Genomic DNA, 23,456 nt, shown 5'->3' on the forward strand with positions numbered 1-23,456 from the left:
CTATATAGTTAATTAATGGCTATTTTATTTCTTATTTGGTTTAATTACATTTTATTGTTCAATAATTGATAAGCTTACAAAATGTCCATAAATACTTTTACGAGTACAATTCTCATCCCATAACAGAAACAATTCTTGCAACATCAAGACTTTGAAGCTTTGTTCAAGCAATTTCCAACTGATGAAATTTCACATGATAAAAGGTTCATTCTCCATCAATTGCCCCCTTCCTAACGATAAGAAATGAAAAAGTTTTTTCTGTAATAAAGGAAAGTTCAGTTCTATCATTATGAAACAAGTACTGTTGTCCAAATTAATTCAAAATAACATAAACAGAATATTCAGCACCATCAAGATCTAGATATAATGCGGGACTATATTGGGGGTCTAATTATCACCTTACATAAAGTTGCGCATGGTGAATTTAGATGCTTCAGTTTTATCGATGATTTTCGACCAACATACTTTGCCTTTTATATTGGACCTTGGTCCTCTATTATTATACTTTGCAAATAAATGTTCGTGACATTCGGATTTGGAAGCCGACCTTGCGGGTCAATAAGGTCTTCAATCTAACTCGGTGTAATTACTCTCTTCCTTTGATTTTTTCATGGCCAGCCTAACTAACTTGTCACTGCTGACTTATTAAACGTGATGTAGGGATATTGTACAATTTGGAAGAATTAGGCCTGGACTCTGAGTTACATTGTCTAGGTCATGGGAAAGTATTGTGATTGCTTGTCCAAATATTGATGTTCTTGCAAAAACTGCACTATTTTGAAAAATGATCAGTCCATCACCAATAAACTTCATATTTTCTGAAAAATGCCGAGCCTACTTGCGGAAAAATTATTCCTGAAAACTGTCAAAACGACATTGATAGTATGAAGCTAAATCGTGAAAAGGAGAACTGGTCAATGCAGCCACTTGACTACCTATTGCTCCAGCGGTATTTCTGATTGACATGCTCCAATGAAACTCTTGCTGTAAACATCTGTTCAATCAAATATACTAATGTTACCATCTTAATCTTTGATAAATAGATCATTAAAGTTCATAAGTTAGTTTAATCAGAGACAGAGCTAGAATTTTAAGTTTATGGGTTAATTTTGGAACTTTTTTTTGCGCGGATTGCCCTTTATTTGGGGTGGTCTTTAATTTTTGCCCTTCAAATTGGTGGTCTTTAAATTTTACCCCTCGCCTAATACCCCAAGATTGTGGATTCGAACCCCAAATTCGTTAAAAAAAAAATAAATTACAAGGCGAATTTGCATGAAGTAATACTGCATGTAAAGCACAGAGGGCAGGCGAATTTAAAGACCACCATTTTGAGGGGTAAAAATTAATGACCACCCCCAGCAAAGGGCGATCCTACAAATTGCCCATTTTAGAAAAGACCTGGGTTATAGACAAATTATTGATACATATTAAAAAGATCTCTAAAAAAAAAAAAAAAAAAAAAAAAAGGTTTAGACCAAAACTATTGAATTTTGCCAAATCCGTAAATGGATTTATAGCTCTGCTCAGAGTTTAATAGCCTTAATCATAAAAGTTTCATTATTTACCTGCACAAATATCTCAATTAATTCCTAAAATATCCGTAAATTGCTTAAAGGAAGAACTTTTATAAAGCAAATTGTGGGAAGTAAGTAGTCTTTACAGTGCTGGAGTAGATCTTAACGATGCTATCCCTAAAATATCGTTGTTTAGCAATGACATTACAAATAGAGGAGGAACATTAAAAAATTTTGTTTCTCCCTGTCAGTGCTCGCCATCCATGCCAGTACTTCCATGAGTGGCCAGTGAGTGACACTTGTTTCCTTCTCGGTATACATGCTTAATTGGGGGTTCTCCGGGGCTTGCTGGAGGGATCAGCAGTTGTCAAGTATATTATTATAAGGTGAGTGCTTAAAGGAGGTGAGATTAGGTGTACTCACACCTGAAAATCTAATTCCACTGTGAGGGGTTTTAGATTCATTGTGAATATCAATTGTAGGTCCTTCAGTAGAAAATGAATTTCTGCCTGTGATACAATATTAAAATGCTAAGGGAACCCTCAATTTCCACTATTATATATATGTATATATATTGGATGAAGGTTTACAAAATCACTGTATATGATTTATCTCCAAGGATTTCTTTGATATTAGAAGCCTTAATCACTTCCCTTGAGCACAACATAAGTTGTTGGGATGTACGTGGCTATACATACATATATATCCTCCTTCTCTAAATTTTAATCTCTCTAATTCCATTTTATTTTTGTCACGCCCCAAAACCCACCCTACACGTAACATGCATCCGATGCTATGGATAACACCAGAAGCACCTTATGAATCAATAAACATCTAATCCTTCCTGTTAAACAACCAATCTAAATAAATATGAAACAAGTCATTAACAAATTGGATAAAAGAATAACTATACTTAGAGATAATTATGCGGAAGTCAAATCAAATACTTAGTTAATAAACGTGGCAAAATGCCCCAACGAGTCATACGAGACTCCAACACACTACCCATAATCTGACAACTATCTATGGAGCTTCTAAGATGATGAGTAAATGTCTAAATCATCGGGACGCAGCCCGAAAACTAAAACACGAAAAGTAAAGCTAGAATGGTGCCCCACGAACAATCATGTAGGCTTACCGAATAGTCGCGAAAGAAGCAAGTTCTCCTAAGTCGTAGCTGTCACGACCCAACCAGAGGGCCATGCCGGGCACCCGGAGCTAACCTACTGAGTACCTCTAAGAATACATCTCATAATCATTTCTAGGTGGACCCCAAAGGTAGCTCATGGTTGTCATAACCTGTAAGGACTGTCATACCCTATTTTAACCTAAGTCAAAATAGTTTATAACATCCCGGTAATTCCGGGGTTATTTAAAGTTAAGGAGTCGCCACCTAATTATTTACGGTGAATTAGGGCACCTAAGGTTAATTAAAGTTATTCTAAAGTTAATTTGTTTTTAAAGTCTACGAAACCAAAAGATTCTAGGTACGGGTTCAATTAACCTAGAGGGAAGGTACTAGGCATCCTCTAAGTTCCATTAATAATGGTTAATCCGACCGGACTTAAAGTTAATTAGGCTTAAGCGTAGATATAACGTTCTAAATGTTTAGAAAATAACTTATGAATATTGCTAAAGTTATAATGGAAATATAAACATACTATTTTAAAAACTTGTAGAAAGATTTGTACAAAAGGGGTTTCAAATATTGCTTGAAGTGAACTATAAATACAGCTATGCTTCAAATAATAGTATCATTTTAAAACGAGACTTGCAAGACGCAACGATTTGCATGGGAATAGAAACCTTTTAGGAGAAGACTTAGCCAATTTGGACTTGAAATCACATTGTGTGTAGAAAATCTAGGATTATTTTATAGAACACAAAAGGTGATAGAGTTTCCTTTCTCTCTTTGTTAACTTTGTTCAACAATATTCGCTTAAAATTATATATAAGATATGTATGGATTCCTATTTGCACACTAACGACATCCTAAATTTCGAATACGTCAAGAATAAGCCACGAATCTCTTTAGCTCAGAATATATATAGTCATGCCATTTTGGAAATCAATTGTTTAATCCAAATAAATATTATAAGTGCTATCGATAATTTGGGTATCAAAGGGAGAAAATAAATCTTATGGAATTTCCGATCTACTACCTATTGTACTAGAATTAATCTCACCAAATCCGCTACGGTTCACCTAAACTAGGGAAACAAAGTAAGACGAAATGTTAGTCAAGCAATCGAATACACAAAGAAAATAAAACAAAGATAAACCAAATCAAATGGAGCGACCTATTTTGGGGTCATTGCGGTCTATAGCCATTATTGGGCTTGGCCCAAAATTTTGTTTTGTAGGCGGCTGGAAACGGGCGGACTTGAGCGAGATTACGTTGGGCTTTTAGCCCAACTCCAAATGCGGGAGAGGAACGAGTCTCTCGGACTCATATGTGGTGGTCATGCAAAAGGAAAAGAAAAGGAAGGATTAGTAGATAATCGATAAATAAGATTAAACACGTAAAACATAAAACTCGAAGCAGATTGGTATATCTTATGTATTTCTCGTATATACATGGGTATCAACATAATGCAAGGCTAAGGATGATAAGCAGCTAATACTCAAGTTGGCACATAAAATGATTTAAAAAGGGAAAAACTAAACCAACTAAAGATGGCAAGTTACTGTAAAGCACACACTAGTAGTTAGGTGAGTCGAAGGTAATTAGAGATGATAGATATTCCTTCAATTTTCTTTTTAAAGGTGTTCCCGGATAGCGATGTGCAGTAATAACTAAAACAGGGGTTTGAAACAGATAGTTTTTTCAAGATTTTGTATATGAGCAGGGTTGGAACCTCATGACTATAATCAAACAGATAAACACAACAACAATACCCATGTTCACATGATACCAAGAGGACTCCTTAAAGGGGAGAGGGGGGGCTAGCTAATGTTCTACATATAAATACTAAGAAGGAAAGATAAACTGCTCGACCTTGAGCGATCAAATAAACTTCACACGAAACAGAAACATAATTGAAATTAAACTAACTTATTCCTTGAAGAATTAACCATACTCTAAATCAGATACAGCTAAAACCTTGACACTTAGCAAAACTATCCACACCTGAGGTGTTTGTCCGCACGAAACTAGTCAAAACACAGATTATAACACACCATGTTCCCGCGCGGTCGAATTTTCGGAAAAGTGAAATGATAGGAAAACCGATCCGAAAATACGTGATCATCTATTCACACATGAACACACAAATGAATTGAAAAATATTACCCGAACATACATGCTTCAAGCCTTAAGCGTATTTGCAATACGATAAACAAGTAGTTTCATCCTTCGTTACCGTAATATCAAGTTAATTTCAGGCAAGGATATACTCTGGTTACTTATGGGAAAGGAAGGGAAAAAGATTCTCTAATGCCCTTTCCTTTAACAGGAACTTAATGACTCAAATTTTAGCACACCAACTTCAAGTAGGAGCAGATTATGATATAGACTTGTTCGAATAAGATCAACAACCATCATAGACATATTGTATAATTATTTCGTTATATCTAAACCCAAGCAGATTAAACTCATAACAAGATATACACTACTGGGAACGAATAGAACAAAGAAAGAAAATACCGACCCATTTTGATCACACACACAATATGCCTAAGATATACACCACGGTGTGCATACCAGATGTATACCGAATGTATATCTTCTTCTTACCTTGATAACCTACTGTATATCCTATGTATATCCGACCTTAAAGTAGGTTCTAAATCCTGGAAATTCAGTCCAAACATTCAAGCTACTGTATATGTCTTTCAAACTCATTTTAGCAGTCCTCATCCTATCCTAACAACTCCCAAACACCACGCAACTAGTATGACGACAGAGAATTACATACCACTGAAAGATATAGCAGAACCAGCTAAAATTCCTAACTAAGCAGAAATTAAAGACTATAAGTAACGAGCGTATCGAAGTTTACCTTTTTTGTGTGCAGTGAACTGGGTGTCGATGTCTCGGATTTATGCTCGAACTCGAACGAACCCGAACTCGATTAAAGTAACTAAAGTTTCAAAAAATGAAAAATAGAGTAGTTGTTGACTGTTTTTTTTTTTTCGAGTGAGGCTCTCTATATTTCCTTCCAAATCGGATCCCCAGAAAAATCTCCTCCTTCGGCTGAGCTCTTAACAAGATATTTATAGGTGAAGTCAGTGTTAGGGTTTCGAGGTTTTGAACTCACGATTTTTGGCTCCAAACAAAGTTGAAGGAGCCGTTTGAAATCAACCCGTGAAGGAATCTTATGCTCAGATCACTGAAAAAGTTGCTCTTTCTCCTTCGTAATTTCGAGGGTGTTCTTGGCCATTTGTGTTGACTCGAACGTTGAAGATAGGAGAGAGAGATATTTGTAATGAAATGGCAAGACCAAAATCGCCATGGCTAAAGAAAAATGGATACTTGTTCGAAAAGGAAAGAGGTGAGAGGGCATTTATTAGATATACGAAAATGGCATCTGTTTTTCTGCCATGGTTGGAAAGGGGACTGGGGTTTGGTTGAAAAGGGAAGGGGTGATGACGAGGAGAGAGTAGAGAGAGGAGAAAGAGAGAGAGAGAGAGAGGTGCGGCTGCGCTGAAGAGAGAGAGAGGAAAGAAAAGAGGCGTCTGTTTTGGTTCGTTAGGTTTTAGGTGAAGAAGAAAGGTTGGGTCGGATCGGGTCGTGGGCTGGTCGGGTCGGGTATTAGAATTGTGGGCTGTTAATTAATTCGTTTGGGCTCTATTCTTGGCCGAAAATTGGGGTCATTGTTTGGCTGAAATTTTGTGGCCTTTCTCCCTCAATTTAATTCCTTTTGGGTTTCTAATTTAACGACTAGTACAATGAAAACAATTAATAATTAGTATGTAGAAAGTAAAGATTCAATAAGCAAAATTAATTTAACGAGTACAAAATCCGAAAATGAAACGATGGCGAATCATTTAAAATTTGTGATAAAGTAACGAAAGTAATGTTGATTAAAAAATAGTGAAGATGAAAGTAATGATATTAATAGCAGTAAAATAGTAGCGAAAATAAAATACTTAGATTTAATTAGTTTAAAAACCCAAGGAAATAAATTGGAATAAAGGAGAGACAAATTTGGGTGTCAACAAGGACATATATCACAACATAACTGTGAATCTCTATATAATCATCAACAATTATGCCCATCATCACCAGCCGACAACGCTACCAATATATTATACAATAATGTGAACCGGTGGGGCTATAAAACATCTAACTGTACACACACATCTACGAGCCTCTACATAGAATACAAATGATCGTAAGGACCAATACCAAATAGTACTGCACTCACGAAGTAAGTGGAGTGCTCACGAGAATACGATAGAACACCTACGGGTCGATTCGTCTCCCCCGCCTACTGCGGGCATGAGCGCGGCGTCCACAAGGAGGACGTCGCACGAATAATGTACTGAGTATGTAAGGCATAAATAACAACATAATATAGATATGAAAGGTAACATGGAATAAGAGAGATAACCTATACACTAGATGCCTCATAAGGCGGATGTCATGCATGCTTAGCTTTTTTTTTAAAAAAAAACTTTTTCGTACATATGTATATATATATATATATAATAGCATCATCATAATGTACCCGGCCTTTTCAGGACTGGGTGTGTAACGTACCCGACCCTTTCGGGACTCGGTGTGTAACGTACCCGGCCCTTTCGGGACTTAGTGTGTACTACCAACTGATCAGTGGTTGCACAATAGGTGCCGTACCCGGCCGACTATGGCGCTGCTCGGTGTAGTAAAATATATATATATATATATATATATATATATATATATATATATATATATATATATAAAGCATGAGAGCCAAATAAAAGCTATAAATACATCGGAGTGACGTAAGGTCGGTAACCTCGATTTATATTATGGAATAATCATCGTCGCTATATCTCACCAAGGAACAATTATTATAAGGTGAGATCAACAACAATGAATAAAATCGAGAAAATCATGAAATAAGCTCAATAATCTCATAATAGCATTAAAATCATAAGCTTTGGAATTTCTAGAATTAAAATCATCATCATCATGTTCATCATAGAAGGCATCTCATCTTTAGTATCATAAGAAGCTTTTAAGAATCATGAACTTCTAACTTTTGGAAGTAAGAAGGTTATGGAAACATAAATGAAATCATAATATAGGAATCATGCCTTTTGAAAAATAGGGACTAGCCTTAACATACCTGAACGCTTATTTCTTGACTTTCCAACTTACTTCCTTTCTTGCAATTTACTTAAGATCATTCGTAGTCTCGTAATCTACATATAAAACAATTCACACTACTGTTAGGCTCATCCTCATACGCTCGTCTTAAGCCTTCAATTTAAATCCATTTAGAATCTGCCGAAATTCGGGCAGCATTTCCTTGTTTATATTACATCCCAAGGACCACTAAGGGTCATCAAACAGCCCAACAATAACAACAACAATCAACAATAGAAACAACTACAATATAATCCAATATAACCTTCTTTAATTCCTTTAAGAATCATATCGAGCGGCAAGCTCGTTTAACGAATAACAAAAGTCATTCAAACCCAACTCTCCTTTCATAATTTAGTCCACACCCTTCATAACAATATGAATATATTTAACATATCATATTTTAGTTCAAAATATCCTTAAATGTATTCCAAAGCAATCCATACTCCTACGCCTCATCCTTTACTTTCTATTCGTAGATTACATATATTTTCTTCTCCATCTTTCCAACTAATGCTTGAATAATCCCAATAACCGTAGGGACAATATATTCAGGTTATAATCCACAATTTACAACCATTAGAAGTCACATTTAAACATTCAAAACAGCCCCTACAAAATAGTGGCTTCACTTTACTTATTTCGATGTAGTCTTGCGGTGGCTTAGCCTCAAACAACTTTATCAACATCAATTTAAGCTAACACACGACCAAAGGGGTGTTATACATACCTTAAGAAGTGCATACAACCCAAGAATCACGGTTGTATCAGTTCCGCTTCACCCTCAATCACTAGACAACACCGTAGGTTTGCTACTCTCGTAGTTTCTAACTTTCTTGATGGAAGATTTGGTTGTTTCCACTTGATTTGGGCTGAAATTTCGTGGGTGGAAGTTGGGAAAATATTATAGAGGGTTGGGGAATGTTTTAGAGGTGTTGGATGAAAAAAAAAAAAAAAGGTAAAACCCCTTTTCTAGAACTCTAGAGTCGGTTACTGTAGCAGCTCGGTTACTGTAGCAGCACGTTTCTGCTCTGTCAGCCTGGCTTGTAACGTCCATAATTCTCTACTCCGATGTCATATTGACGAACAGTTTATTGCGTTGGAAACTAGACTTCATGAACTTTAATTTAGGCTTTTGCTTTTCTTCAAAGCTCCTCATATACTAAAAGATATTCTTCCTAAAATTTGGACTAAAATTGCTCCTCATACTTTCTCCAAAGTCCCATAGACTTAATTTTCTTGATTCACTTGACCTCCAATCCTTTACATAACTTATAATATTAGCTTAAACCCTCGTAACCATAAGATAGAAGCATGTAATCTCATATACCCTTGGCGGTAACTCCAATGTCCATACTTAAAACATCCAATCACTTATAAATTTCAACGAACAAAACTAAGGGGTGTAACAGTAGGTGTATCACAAACCTGCTCTTCTATGTTACTTGACACACCATAAAAATGACAATGGTATGCCTGAGTATTGGGTACTCAGTGAGACATACTTCCAAAAGGAGGCATACAAATCGTTTCAAAATAGCATGTCAAAAGGAGGCATACAAATCACCTTTATAGTCAAAAATGATTTTTTTTTAATAGAGACATACTTCCAAAGAAGGTTTTCAAAAGAGATATACCTCAATCTAGCTAAAATGGTTCCAACAAATCTTCCACGGTTCAACAATCACTCTACAATAGGTTATTAATAACAAAGTTTAGAACTTTAACCAATTCTAGGGATTTCTACCCTTATTCGAAAAACTAAGGCTTTTCTAGCCTTAAAACTTGTTCTCTAATCATTATGTGAAACATTAGTGAATTCTAATCTTTTAGTATGCTCTACACTAGTTCAAAACTCATTAATAATCCCAGAAAATCAGAAATCTTACCTTTTAGACAAAATTCAACCCCCTCCCCACCCCTTCTTCTCCTTTCTTGAGTTTTCAAGAATCTAGGGTGTGGGAAGATCAACTACTGTCAATTTAATGTTAGAATGATGAAGTAATGATGGTAATTGATCAAGAACTTACCTTAGATGTTTTGGGAAAGTTTTAGGGTTGTTTCCTCTCAAAAAGTCAGCCAAAACAAAGTGGGAATGAATATAACGAAGTGGGAAACATATAAAATTCGGAACTAGAAAAATAATAGGCCGCGACATCCTTACGTCGCGGAGCTAGATCATACCACCTATAGCACCCCTGCCATGCAATGGTGCCGCACAAGGCAATATTTTGGTCAGGACCACGTTCTGATCGCGGCACCCTTGCGACACGACTGCAGACTGTTGCTCACTAAAATGGTCATAATGTTTCGTACGTAGCCCTGTTGGATACGGGCGACCTACCGTTGGAAATTTATTTCAAATACCTACAACTTTCATGATTTGAGTTTTCCAAAATTCCTAACATAGATACCCGAAAACTGGACATAACTAAAACTTGTCTTAAACTTGGACGAATTTCACGATTCTTAACGAACTTCCTTATCTCATTTGACCCTGAAAAGATCATGTAACATCTGTACCTATCCCGAAGGGATCTGTTACAGGCTGTGCGTCCACCAAAAAGTATTGGAGGCACCTGGTTGTACACCAATTCCCTTATGCAATGCAGTAAGTAAAGAAGGCATGATTTTACCTTGGAAAACTCCTTGCTCAAGGGATTAAAAATCACGACCTACCCAGTAGGATTTCAACTCCACTACATGAGCAACTTCAAGTTACAACTTTATCGTAAGCTAGGAATTAACTCCCATAATCCCTCACCCTTACAATAACGCTTATGCAACCTAGGAACTAACTCGTAGCCTCTCCATCCTTGCAATGCTTCTGATTGCAAGCATCTCCACTTGAATAAATCTAGCCAAGAAAACTAATACACCTAGACTAACTTTAGCCTAGTGTACCACTCAAAGTTCTTGTGAAGACACTCTTCCAACAAGAAACCTTTGAGAATTCAACTAATACAACTAAGCTAATTCTAGCCTAGTGTACCATTCAAGAGCTTGTAGAAGCAACCTTTAGAACATCTCAAGCAGCTTCCTTTTTGGGAAGGGTAGGTTTATAGTTTAAGCACATGAACAAAGACTTACAACAACCTAAAGAACATAGACTAAACTCATATCAGGATCTGGTTCTTCAGCTTGAAAGTAACTTTGTTCTTGAGAGATCTTGAGAACTTGTGTCGGCAGCTTTGCCCTATTTAGATTCAGTTCTCAAGTCTATCAAATATGTTGTCATCATGTTGTATATATAGTGGGAGCATGTGGGGTGAAAAGGGACCACTTTTTCACTTTGACCTAAATCATGGGCTAGCTCACTGCTGTACTTGTTTGCAGTAAGTGGCTCGGCTTTACAACTATCTCTGTCGACAGTGCAAGGTGCACGAAGAGTTACGGACCGGAGTCTCTTATGCGGTTACCGAAACAGTTTGACAATCATCAAAACATGAATTCACTTGGAACTATCAGGATCCATATCGATAAGAGGACATCCAAACCCAAATTATTTCACATTCACTCTTAACTCGAATTTACTGGATGTTACAATTCTCTCAGGGTAGAGCTATTTACAGCCAAGGGGGTTCAGATCCCTTTGACGGAAAAGTACACTTTTTATACATGGTTAAATATATTTTATGTATATATAGTAGATGTGGAACCCCCTATAGCTTCTTCACGTGTTTATTTTTTCATATTTGAACCCCCTTAATAAAACTCCTGGCTCCGCCACTGCTACTACGTAAATGCTAACGGACAAATATAACAATACAGAAGCAATTGCAAGTCTAGAGTACTCAAACCATATCGTAATTTATCGTGGAATTAACAAACTTTGATGCTTATGTGGGTGTAGTCAAGACACCAAAATAATTATTTAATGATATATCAAATAACATATCGTGAACCTATAACTAAATATTGATGGTACATTTGTAGGAGAAATATGAAATTGCAAAGGCCTTCGTTATATAGGGGCACAAATGATAGTCAAAGTTGTTACGGTTCGCTTTTATGCGGGTAAGGCATAAAAGTTACTACGAGGTTGTTGGTGCTCTAATTGGATTGAGTATTTTTAGAGTCGTCACCTAATTTATTATGGAAAACTAGGAAAACCGGATTTAATTTTTTTTTTCAAAACCAGTAAAAATCTTTTTGGACCAAAGTTCGACGTAAGGGTTTTGGTGATCCCCTAGGGAAGGTTTTACGCACCCTAGTATTAAAGATCCGTAGAATATGGTTGACCTACGAGCTTCAATGTGTGATTTAACTGTATTTATTTAAAAATGTTTAACTTTTTGCAAAAATGTCATTTTTTTTTTGTTCATATCATAATTTTTGAAAAAATTCGGCAACAAGTTCCCTTATAAAAAGGGGTTTTTGGGTTTGAAATTCCACGTAAGTTTTCAACTCACCTTTTTTTTCCGTAACTAAATAATTTGCATTAATCACCAAGTAGTCCATTACAAAACCATAGTTGAATAACACCAACAGTTATCTCAAATCTGAAAAGACAACACCTATACTACTTCCTACTAGACTAAGTACAGGATTTAAAATTCAAACTGCCTGAGCATAGTACTAGCATTAGCAGGTGCCCTGACATTACTAGTGTACGCAATTTCCTTGGCAATAGTAGCTAGGTTCCTCTCCACTTTCTCAAATATTCTAGTATTTCTCTCAATCCAGAGTATACGAATTCTGTGTAAATCAATTTAAATAGTTGTACTTTCTGTGACTTCCCCTTAGTTGCTATGGTGATGTATTGGAACTGAGCTTCCCATGACGTATGTTGAGCAGGTGCTAGCTGGATCCACTTCAGAATTCTGTTCCACAATCTTCGAGTATACACGCAAGTTACGAACAAATGTTCTTTGGTCTCATCTTCAGTATGGCATAAGGAACATGTCTTATCTACCTCCATCCCCCATTTCCTTAGTCTATCGGCAGTGAGTAGCTTTCCATGCATAAGCAGCCACAGAGTAAATCTCGCTTTGGGTCTAGCTGCATTGTTGAACATGACACATTTCCAAGATACCCGAGGTTGGTTACCAATAAGTTATAGGTATAGTTGTTTGATAATACCATGTCGAGGGTTGACCTGAATCTGCATTTTGCAATATACTTTTGGCATCCATAACCTTCCTAATCATCCAACTGGCCTGCTTTGGGCTTGGACAATCATAGAACATTTGGTTCTTTATATAAAACATGTGCATCCACTTTACCCAGAGCTTATCTTTTTTGTTAGTAATATCCCAGAAGTGTTTGGCCAAGGCAGCTCTATTCCATAGTTGGAGATTGGTCAAATTCAGTCCTCCACAAGATTTGGGACTACACAGTCTCTCCCAAGCTTCAAGGGCCTTTCTAGTAATCACATTACCACCCGACCATACATAACTTCTGCAATATGCATCAATTAGTTTGAGCACTTTACTTGGTATTACAAATAGTTGTGCCCAATAAGACTGGATTCCAAAAATAAGAGTTTGAACTAACTGTAACCTGCCAGGATATGAGAGTTTTTTGGCAGTCCAATTAGATATCCTAGCAACAATTTTATCAATCAAAGTTTGCCATTGTAGGACTGATAATTTCTTGGTTGCTAATGGAATACCTAAGTACTTGAATGGCAAATCCCCTTTAACATACCCACATTGTTGTATAATTAGCTCCTTTTGGTCTGAAGACACTCCACCCATATGTATAGAACTCTTATTCAGATTAGCTTGTAGTCCAGAGTCCTTAGAAAATTGAGTGAATACCTTTTGCATAGCTTCAATAGATGGGAGGTCACCTCTAGCAAGTAGTTGCAAGTCATCCGCAAAACTCAAATGTGTGATTCCCAACTTCTTGCATTTTGGGTGGAATTTATAATTCTGATCATGTATGAGTGCATCTAGTCCTCTACTCAAGTATTCCATTGCTATGGCAAAAAGGAAAGGAGAGATTGGGTCCCCTTGCTTTAATCCTTTAGCAGCTGGAAATGGTTCAGTTGGCACCCCATTGAATATAAATGAGTAGCTTACAGTTTTGACACACTGCATAATTCATGCTACAAATTTCCCAGGGAATTTCATTTCTTCCATAACCTGCTGCAAATAGATACATTCCTCCAAATCATAAGCTTTTTGTAGGTCTGTTTTGATCATGCATCTAAGAGAAATGTTCTTCCTAGTATAACCCTTCACAAGTTCATGGGCAAGCATAATGTTATCTGATATTCTCCTCCCCGGGATGAAACCAACCTGAGCTTCACTGATGACACTAGCTATCACTTTTTGGAGTCTGCTGGCCAATATTTTTGCAATAATCTTATACAAGACAGTACAACGACTATTGTCTTTGAATTCATTAATCAGTTGACGGCAGATCTTAGGAACCGCGTGATAATTGCATGATTGATAGTTTTATACATATTTCCAGTGACGAAAAATTCTTGAACTGCCTTGATGACATCTTGTTTAATCAGAGCCCAAGATTTTTTGAAGAAAACAACATTATATTCATCTAATCCCGGGGCTTTATCATATCCAATAGCCATCAACACTGTATAAATCTCCTGTTCTGTAACTATTGTGCACAAATCACTTCTCTGCTGTTGTGATAAAGAAGGACCTTTGTTCATAATAAGTTTGTTGATTGCAGGGAGTGTGTGTGCTGAGGACCCCATTAGTCCTTTATAGAAGCTTGTTATTTCCTCAAGAATATCCTCTGGTGTAGTCAACTTTGTACCATTGAGGGCTGTCAGTTCATGTATATGTTTCCTTTGATTTCTTTCCTTGATCACTGACGAGAAGTATTTGTCGTTTGCATCTCCTAGCTGTATCCACTAGCCCTTGATTTCTGCTTCAAAGTACTCTCCTCTATCATATTTCGCTTTTCCAGGTCTTGTATTAACTGCCTTTCCTTTTCTAGTAGTGCATCATTACTATGTTGTGCAATATCATGTTGGATCCCCACTAGTTCCTCTCTAGCTGAAGTAATTTGTTGGCTTATATATTTGAATTCTGTATTGTTCAGGTGCCTCAAGTCTAGTTTCAGAGCTTTCAACTTAAGCCAAACACTTTCATGCTGTAGTGTGCACGGTTGCAGTGCCATCTTCTCATGACAATGGCTTGAAAATTGGGGTGGTCAGCCCAAATGTTAAAAAATTTGAATGGGGTTTTACCATTCCATTGTAGTGTCTTCAAAGTTAATGTCATGGGAGAGTGGTCAGAAAAATGAGGTTTGTCATACTCAGTTGCAATATGCCCCCAAGCCATCATCCAATCATGATTCCCAAAAGTCCAATCAATTCTACTACATATTCTATCATCTCCACTCTATTTGTTTGACCAAGTATAGTGATCACCTTTCCATGCTACCTCATTCAGTGAAGTAGCTTGCAAATATTCACTAAAATCTTTAATTTCCATATTTGTCACTGGATTTCCTTTCAGCCTATCTATGGGATGTAATACTGCATTGAAGTCCCCACTGACTAGCCAAGGTCCACTTATTCCTTGGACTATATTTGCTAGGTTGTGCCATAAACTCTGTCTTAGCACCAAGGTATTGTATCCATATAGCACTGTCACCTGCCATTTGTTTGAGCTAGTACAATCTGTCACTGAGCAATGGATTAATTGAGCCTCTGATCTTAGTACAATTACAGCATAGTACTTAGGATCCCAAACTATCCAAATTCTCCCATTACTTGCATGTTGATAATTTGCTTGTAGTTCCCAGGTAGGAAACAGTTTAGTGCTCACTTGCTTGACTTTATTCTCCTTTACTCTAGTTTCAATTAGGCCAGCCAGCCTAATATGTTTATTCCTTATGTAGTGCCCCAGTTCCTTCTGTTTATATCTCTTATTAATACCCCTCACATTCCAAAATAGCCAAGTCATTGATTATGTGAGGTGGTACCTCCTTTATCAGGAGGTGAGGATGCTTTTCTCATTGTCTTTTTCTGCATTGCCACAGGACCCTGTTTAGTTGTTGACGCAAGGGGTGGAAAACTTGCCATGTCCAACTCAGAACTGCTTACTTCCACAACATTAGTCCCTACTCTGAGACTAATATTCTGCTGCCTAGTTTGATGATCAGGTGTAACCACTCCCTGATTTGGTTGTTGTTATTTCTCTGGCTCATCAATACTTGTATTAGCAACAACTGGTATTACAACCTTAGTTTCCATAACAGGCAGTATTGGTTCTTCAGTATTTCCCCTGACTGGCTTTCTAGTTTGCCATTCCTGAACCACCCTTCTTGGTCGTCTTCTCTTTCTTGGAGGTGCTGGTGGCTATTCTATGGGTTTAGGAGGGTCTTTGCAAACAAGGCGAATTATTTGGCATTTCTCACAAAACTCAGGTTGCCATTCAAAACACACTACTTGGTTGAATTGCTTCCCTTTAATATCTATGACCGTGATCTCATCTGGTAAAGCTTTCGTGACATTTACTTCAATGAAAATTCTCGCATATGAAATCCTGGTCTGTTTGGTAATGCATTCGTCAGCATACAGGGGTTTATCAATACCACTTGCAATTTTACCAAGAGCTTCACTCCCCCAGCAGCTCATTGGTAATCTAGGCAAGGTGACCCATAAAGGAATTTCAGTTAAGAACTCCTTTCCTAGGTCGAAATCAGCAGTCCAAGGCTTAAGGATGATGGGCTTATTGTTGATCGAGTATGGACCAGCGAATAGAATTTCTTGCATATCAGATTTGGTTTGAAACTTGATTACAAAATAACCCTCTTCATGAGAGTACACAGTGGGATCAAACACACTTGACCAATTCTGTTCTATGTATCTCTTCATGACATTATACCCAATTCCCTTACCTAGCACATAAGCGAGTAATGCATAACTCCATTTTTCTTCCTCCAACTCAATATCTTTTTGTTCTAATTGAACAACAATGTTTCCATCAATCAATTGAGGGGGAAAATAATCTAGGGTCATACCATGGGAAGCAGCTCGATTCTTCTGAAATAGGGATGTCCAAGGTTTTTTGGGTTCATCTTTCTCTACCCCAGATCTCGTAACAATGTCTTCTTCAATGGTCTCCACTCTCTCAATTTCAGGGTTTTCGATGCAGTTACCTGTTTCCCACTAGCCGCCACCGATTTTCCACTAAGATTCAGCTGTTTCACAACTCTCGATGTCGATCCAGCTTTATGTACATTCGTTTGCACTGCCTGTTGTTCTGGGGTAACAATCGCCGGATTTGGCTCTTGATTCCGGTGATTTGATGTTACTTGAGCTTCCGCAGAGCTTCCAAATATCTCAAGTGGTATTTTCCGTGGTCGGTCACGCTGTCGTCCTCCTCCTTTCACCATGACTTTCACAGTGGCGCACGTTTAACTAATGTGCGCCGAGCATGAGCTAGAGAGAGAAGTTTTAGAACTCACTTTATTCTTGGGACTAGGACACACCTAGAATTTCTCCCAAGTAGAGTCGCTACTATTCTAGTCCTAACGCAATGGGTTTAGTACTTACGGGTTTTATATATATATAAAGTATGGGATATATTCCCGTTTATATACATATATATATATATATATATATATATATATATATATATATATATATATACATTTTCCGATTTGAGCTAAATTTTAAAGTGAAGCCCATAAGTCAAATTGTATTCTAAGGTCAGAATCCACTCAGCAACTGCAGGTCCAAATATTTGCCTCTTGGTCTCATATTATTTTTCTCTTTTGGCCCAACTGTGTTGTTTCTATCAAAGAGTTTAAAGTACATCAATTTTAATAAATGTCTACTTTTTGTCTAGAATATCACATGGGCTTCCAAGCCCAACACATTTTCAGAAACTAATTTTAAAACCCAGCGTGGTCCGTTTATTTCTAAGCCCAGAAAATGTCATAGTTTCAGTCTATAAAACACATGTTTTGTTCTATACTTTAACTTCAAAGTTTACCAAATTTCCGAAGAGTTTTTGCATCAAATATTACTTTGGATTTCTAACCCCACACTGTGGGATTCAACTGGGTATGTTGTTGTTGTTGTTGTTGTATTTCTACTTAGCATATTCAGACCTTTATTTAATTGTAAAATGGTTTGAGCTCATTTATCCTCTTTGACCAATTTCCAGAAATGAACAACTTTGAGAAAAGGGTTTTTACTGTATCCGACAACTTTTAGTTTTAAAGATCTTGGTTCCATTTTTTTTGAAAAACATTGTCATGAAAAGAAAGTCTCATTTTTAAACCAAAATTGCCAGTTTTAACGCTAGTTGAGACTTAAGTAGTTTTGAAATCATTTTTAGGGCGACTTTTCTAATCTCTAAATTCTAATCCTAAATTCTAACATTTATGGGGTTTCACTATATATATGAGTTCATTTACAACATATAGTAATTAAACAAATAATCAAGTAAAGGGGAAAGGGACATTTTTTTTTTACTAATGGGCTACTCGCACCCTTTAGGCTATTTTCACCCATACCTGGCCCTTCAATAATATATTCTTCCCTTGCCATTCTCCTCCTTGGACAAACTCGATCATAGATGGAATTGGGCTTAGCCCAATTCACGTGATAAATGCAAAGGCCCAATAGACCGAGGGTATTTTTCGCAAACACACAAGAAAAATAAAGATTAGTAACTAATCAATAAACTAATCATTTAATCATTACTATACTAATTTTATTTATTAAATTGGATAGATTCAGATATAAATAATAAGAGCCTATATAGATTTAAGTAAAATGACACAGACTCAAACCCAAAACTGTTACAAAGTAAAACAGGCCCATAGGGTCATTTTCTTAAATGAAAAAGAAGTAATGTCACACAAACAAATATACACAACTATCAACCAATATACCATTGATATACACACCTATGGAGATACTAAAACAACCTAAAAGGGAAAGTTTTCACCTCTTTATTCGGGGATTGTGGGCGATGTCGCACGAAGATTCAAGGGGTTCCGAACCCCGACATGGTAGACACCAGGGAAGGCTCAGGCTTAATCCCCAAATGCTATTTTTGTCTCTCCATTTATGTGTTTAATTCATTGTATAATGAGAGAAGGAATGTACATTTGATAATGATATCAAACAATCCCTTAACAAAATATTAATGTATATTAACTACATATACCTAACTTAATGATTACTTATTTTTAGCATCAAACATCGGTCATAAATACTGAATTCAAACATAGTCACTAAGATGTTTAAATAGTTTATTACACGACCAAGACCAAATAAAGATAGTCCACGATCACATGCACAAACCAGTGTACTTAATCTATACCTAGTATCAGTTTCTAATCAATTTTTAAGGAGGCATTCTCAGGTGAGCATACAAGCCAAGTAAATGAATACAATAACTACTGACTAGACTTTTAAAGAGAACAAGTTAATAGCCACTAGATGTCATAAACCAGTTATCAAGGTATGAATCAAAATAAGTTGTCAAGTAGTAGTCTTTAATTTAGTTTCAAGTTCAGGGGTTCAATAGCCTAAACCAGTTCACACCTAGAAGCAACATCATGAAGGGAAAAAGGTTTCTTCCTTTAATAGTTTTAAAAAAAATAGACTTAGCATATTTGGACAAGACTTCCACAATCATTCAGTTTAGGCACTCCCTCTAATGAATCACTGAATCACAACTTAAGCCAATATCTTATTAAATGTAAGTGTTCTTTTTTAGCTTCATTAGACGAACCAATCCATGTTCAGACATACAAGTGACTCAGTAGATACCTAGCAAGTTATCAATTACCAAGTTAAACGAATTTATCAACATAGAAATAACCCATACCAATCTATATTCAAAAAGTTCACAGTTTTGAAATGACTCAAAATGTTCCAATTTTAAAATCCATAATCTAATTACAAGTCAAGCACACAATCAAATAGAGATCTAGTCTATAGGAAAACCAAAGAGGAACACTGGGTGTTTAGGACAAATTCAGAACCGAAGCAAGTCAATACTTAGTTACTAGGTGTGTTCAATATTTTTTAAACCACTTTCCCTTTGATCAGGACACTAGCATGGTCATGTATTAAAACAGATTCTCCATAGATTAGACAAAACAAATTTCAGCAGATTATAGTCTAAGCTTAATCTTGTAAACAAGTTTAACTATTAATTGGTAAACCATGATATAACCTCACATTAGGGTCAAGGAACCAACTTATTACTTCATATTTTAAGCTTACACAGAATCATGTAATCACAATTAAACTTCTTTCAAAATGAATACAGTGTTGTCACAGGACATGGATCAACAGAGACCATCATAAATTATTTAAACCAGATTACTTACTTTTTTAAAACAAATTTAGACTATAAATCTTTCAAGCAGTCTTAGGAACATGACTCAGGGAGAGGTTCACATATCCTAAACGCACATACTAACTTCAAGACTGTAATTAGACTAATCAAGAACTCATATTAAGTTAATAGACAAAGAAACAAGAACTCACATTAAACCATCATAAACAGTGGCACCTTTTAAACCAACTTAGACAACAACCAATTAACAAGAAACCATATTAAGTAAATTTAGACATATTGAACTAATCTAGGTAACAATAAGTTAATAAGGACATATATTAAGCAGTAACCAGACATAAATCAAACCCCAATTACTAAACATCATATTAATCTAACTTAAGCAAAAATGAACTAGCAAACTAGCTACATCGAAACCAAACTAATATTAAATAAATAAAGAAGAAATAGGGAAATTACCTTTCTATGAAAAAAAAGATTATTTAAATAAATAAAGAAGAAATAGGGAAATTACCTTTCTATGGCGCAACCTAGAAACCTAAGAGATTATATTTAGAAGACCCTCCTCTTTTTTCTCTTTTTCTTTTTTTTTTTAACTCAACCATAAAACCAGGTTAACAACACTTTCGAATATTTAAAACTTTTAACTTAACCCGAAAATTAAAGGTTTTAAACAAAAATAGCTAGAAACCCTAGGTATTCAGATTTTTTTTTAAGCAAAAGAAATTTTCAGATGCTCCTCCTTTTTTCTCTTTTTTCTTTTTTTTTTTTACCGAAAAATTACTAAATCATAAAACCCTAGGTTCCAAACGATGTGGGACTTTTGAAATTTCTCAATTGCAGGGTGAGGACATTCCGCACAAATTTTAATAAGTGGCCAATATCGAATTAATGTCCATTAATTGGATATTTTCAAAATAAGACCCCATTTAAACTAATTGGTCAAGTTCAAAAGAAATAATAATAATAATAATAATAATAATAATAATAATAATAATAATAATAATAAAATAAATAAACTTTATCAAAAGTCAGTAATTAAATTTGACTAGTTCAAATTATTGTCATAATTGGCTAATAACTAATTATTTCAATTATAGCCGCTTAATGGCAATTTTCAAAATCAACTACAATTAAAACTCAATTAACTATGATAAGAATTAAAGGGTAAAAATGGCTAATTTACTTAATTAAATAGATTCCTTGCATTAAACAGAGTAAAATAGTTTGCAAATTGCAAATTTAACAATTTAGACAATTAAGTGAATAATTATGGGAAATTATCCTCTCTTCTTGGTTAATATAGCAAAAGTATACTAATTGTGAAAATACTTAAATTAATTTATAATATTATAGAAATTATTTTATCAAACAAAATTGGCAAAATATAGTCTAAATAAATTTTAGAAAATTATTTTGACTTCTGAAAAAAACAAATTTCCCTCTGTTTAATATTTCAAGGACTCTGGGTAATTAAAGCAAATTATGAGAGGTCAAAAATTAAGCATCAACAAAAGTCAATAGTTCTGAAATGATTTTAGTATTTAGATGTAACTGTATTGGGCTAAATTCGTACAACACAGCTGGACCAATACCGGTAAGCCACGTGGCTTAAAGGATAAGTCAAGGATGAGTCAGCACTTAGTGTCACCGGAAGGAATTTCATTGTACCGTAGGTACCGCTTGGTTCGGAAGGCTGTTAGAATAGTTCCGGAGGAAAGCTCAACGGGTGGTCATTACGGATCCGGGTGAACGCTTTCTTCTGGTTTTATTAGGCTTAATGGTCCTCTTTATTGCTTATTATTATTACTCAATTAATGCTCATTATGGGCAGGGGCATAATACATAGAATATGTGCCCCTAGCTCTTAGTATAAATAGGGATTGTCATTCCCATTGTAAAGAAATGAAATTCAAGAGAATACTTAATTCCAATATACAGGTGCTCCATTTTAAAGCTCTTTTCTATTTTGCTAAGTTATCTGTCACAAGTTTGGCCGGAGGAACAAGTATCGGGTTCAACCGAGGCTCAAGCTACTCATAACCTTGCTTTGCTTTACTTCATTTTAGTCTAATTTATTTGCATACAGTATTAATTTACTGATCATTTTGATCCACATGTCGTTGACTACGAACATAAATTCAATTGAGTCGTTTTTCGGGTAAATAGTTTGGCGCCCACCGTGGAGCCAGGACAGTTGTGGTTGTCACTGTTACCATCGTTTGTCTTACTAATTTTTCTTGAGTTTCATGTCTTCCTAAGTATCCATTTCAGATATGATAGGAGCATACTGGAAATAATTCAGGCAACATTCCGATAGGTCCAGGCGGCGTGCCCCTCTAAGTACCAATGGATGGTTTGCATCCTCAAGATCCAAACGGGAATGCAACAGGAAGGGAGCAAGATTGCGGTACCACCGAGGACGGCATTCCTACAGACGAGACTAGCACAGAGACGATGCAGGTCGTAAGGCAACAATATTACTCGATGAGGGAGGAGATAGATCAGATGAGACATAACATGGTGTCCCTCACGTTCGGTCCGTGGGTCAGAGTCACGGCTTTCGGCGGAGTCCCTACCACTCCTACCGGTGCAAGCACTGCTGCCAATGGTAGTAGAAAAACCATAGGAAGGAACGCAGATGCTTCCGGCAGAGAGACCGCCCCCAACGATACTTTCCAAGCCGAAGTCAAGCGGTTCATGAGGGAGATCGCTAGGAAAATAGATCAAACATCCCAGGAGGCCGAAAAGAATATCACGGAGTTCCAAAGGCATTTGAGCCAAATTTTCGGGGCTCCTCCGGTCATAGTAGGCCCCGACGCAAGGAAGTATATTCAACGAGCGTACAAACCTGAAGCCGCTCCGAAGTTGCTCCCAAAGAGTTTCAAGATGCCCGACATTCCCAAATATGACGGAACAACAGATCCGAAGCATATCATGGTTTACACAATGGCGGTGAAAGGCAACGACTTGAAGGAGAAGGAGATCGAGTCAGTCCTAATCAAAAAATTCAGCGAGAACCTCTCCCGGGGGGCTATGACACGGTACTCCTAACTACCGGAGCATTCTAGTACCTCCATTGCCATGTTGGCCGATTCATTCATCAAAGGTCATAGCGATGGCGTGATGTGGCGTGACAATTGATGCTTTCCGGCTGTAAGTTTTACTTGTTTTTAAGCAAGTCTATGTGATTTTACGTGGTTTTTATTATGTTTCAGGTAATACGAGGTCCCTAGAGCCTAAGAGTGGAAAACAAGCAAAAAAGAGGAAAAAAGTTGATCACTGGAAATAACTGGAGATTCTGGAAATTTTGTTGGAAAATTGCTCTGCGCGTTCGCGCAGGTAAGCCACGCGTTCGCGCCCACACGCGTTAGTGACTCTGCGCGTTCG

The 23,456-nt window shown here is 36.5% G+C and overlaps 2 protein-coding genes across 2 annotated transcripts; both read right to left on the reverse strand.

The window, feature by feature from the left end:
- Window positions 1–12,857: 12,857 nt before the first annotated feature.
- LOC132047591 (uncharacterized) lies at window positions 12,858–13,856 on the reverse strand. The gene has a single exon (XM_059438615.1). The coding sequence runs from the start codon at window positions 13,854–13,856 to the stop codon at window positions 12,858–12,860; it is 999 nt and encodes a 332-aa protein (XP_059294598.1).
- Window positions 13,857–13,859: 3 nt separating this feature from the next.
- Window positions 13,860–14,482, reverse strand: LOC132047592 (uncharacterized). Its single transcript, XM_059438616.1, has 2 exons — window positions 14,193–14,482; window positions 13,860–14,097 (listed from the first exon to the last, which is right to left on the reverse strand). The coding sequence occupies exons 1-2, from the start codon at window positions 14,480–14,482 to the stop codon at window positions 13,860–13,862; spliced, it is 528 nt and encodes a 175-aa protein (XP_059294599.1).
- Window positions 14,483–23,456: the final 8,974 nt, after the last annotated feature.

This window comes from Lycium ferocissimum, chromosome 2 (assembly GCF_029784015.1).
Source record: "Lycium ferocissimum isolate CSIRO_LF1 chromosome 2, AGI_CSIRO_Lferr_CH_V1, whole genome shotgun sequence".
NCBI classification, from domain to species: Eukaryota; Viridiplantae; Streptophyta; class Magnoliopsida; order Solanales; family Solanaceae; genus Lycium; species Lycium ferocissimum.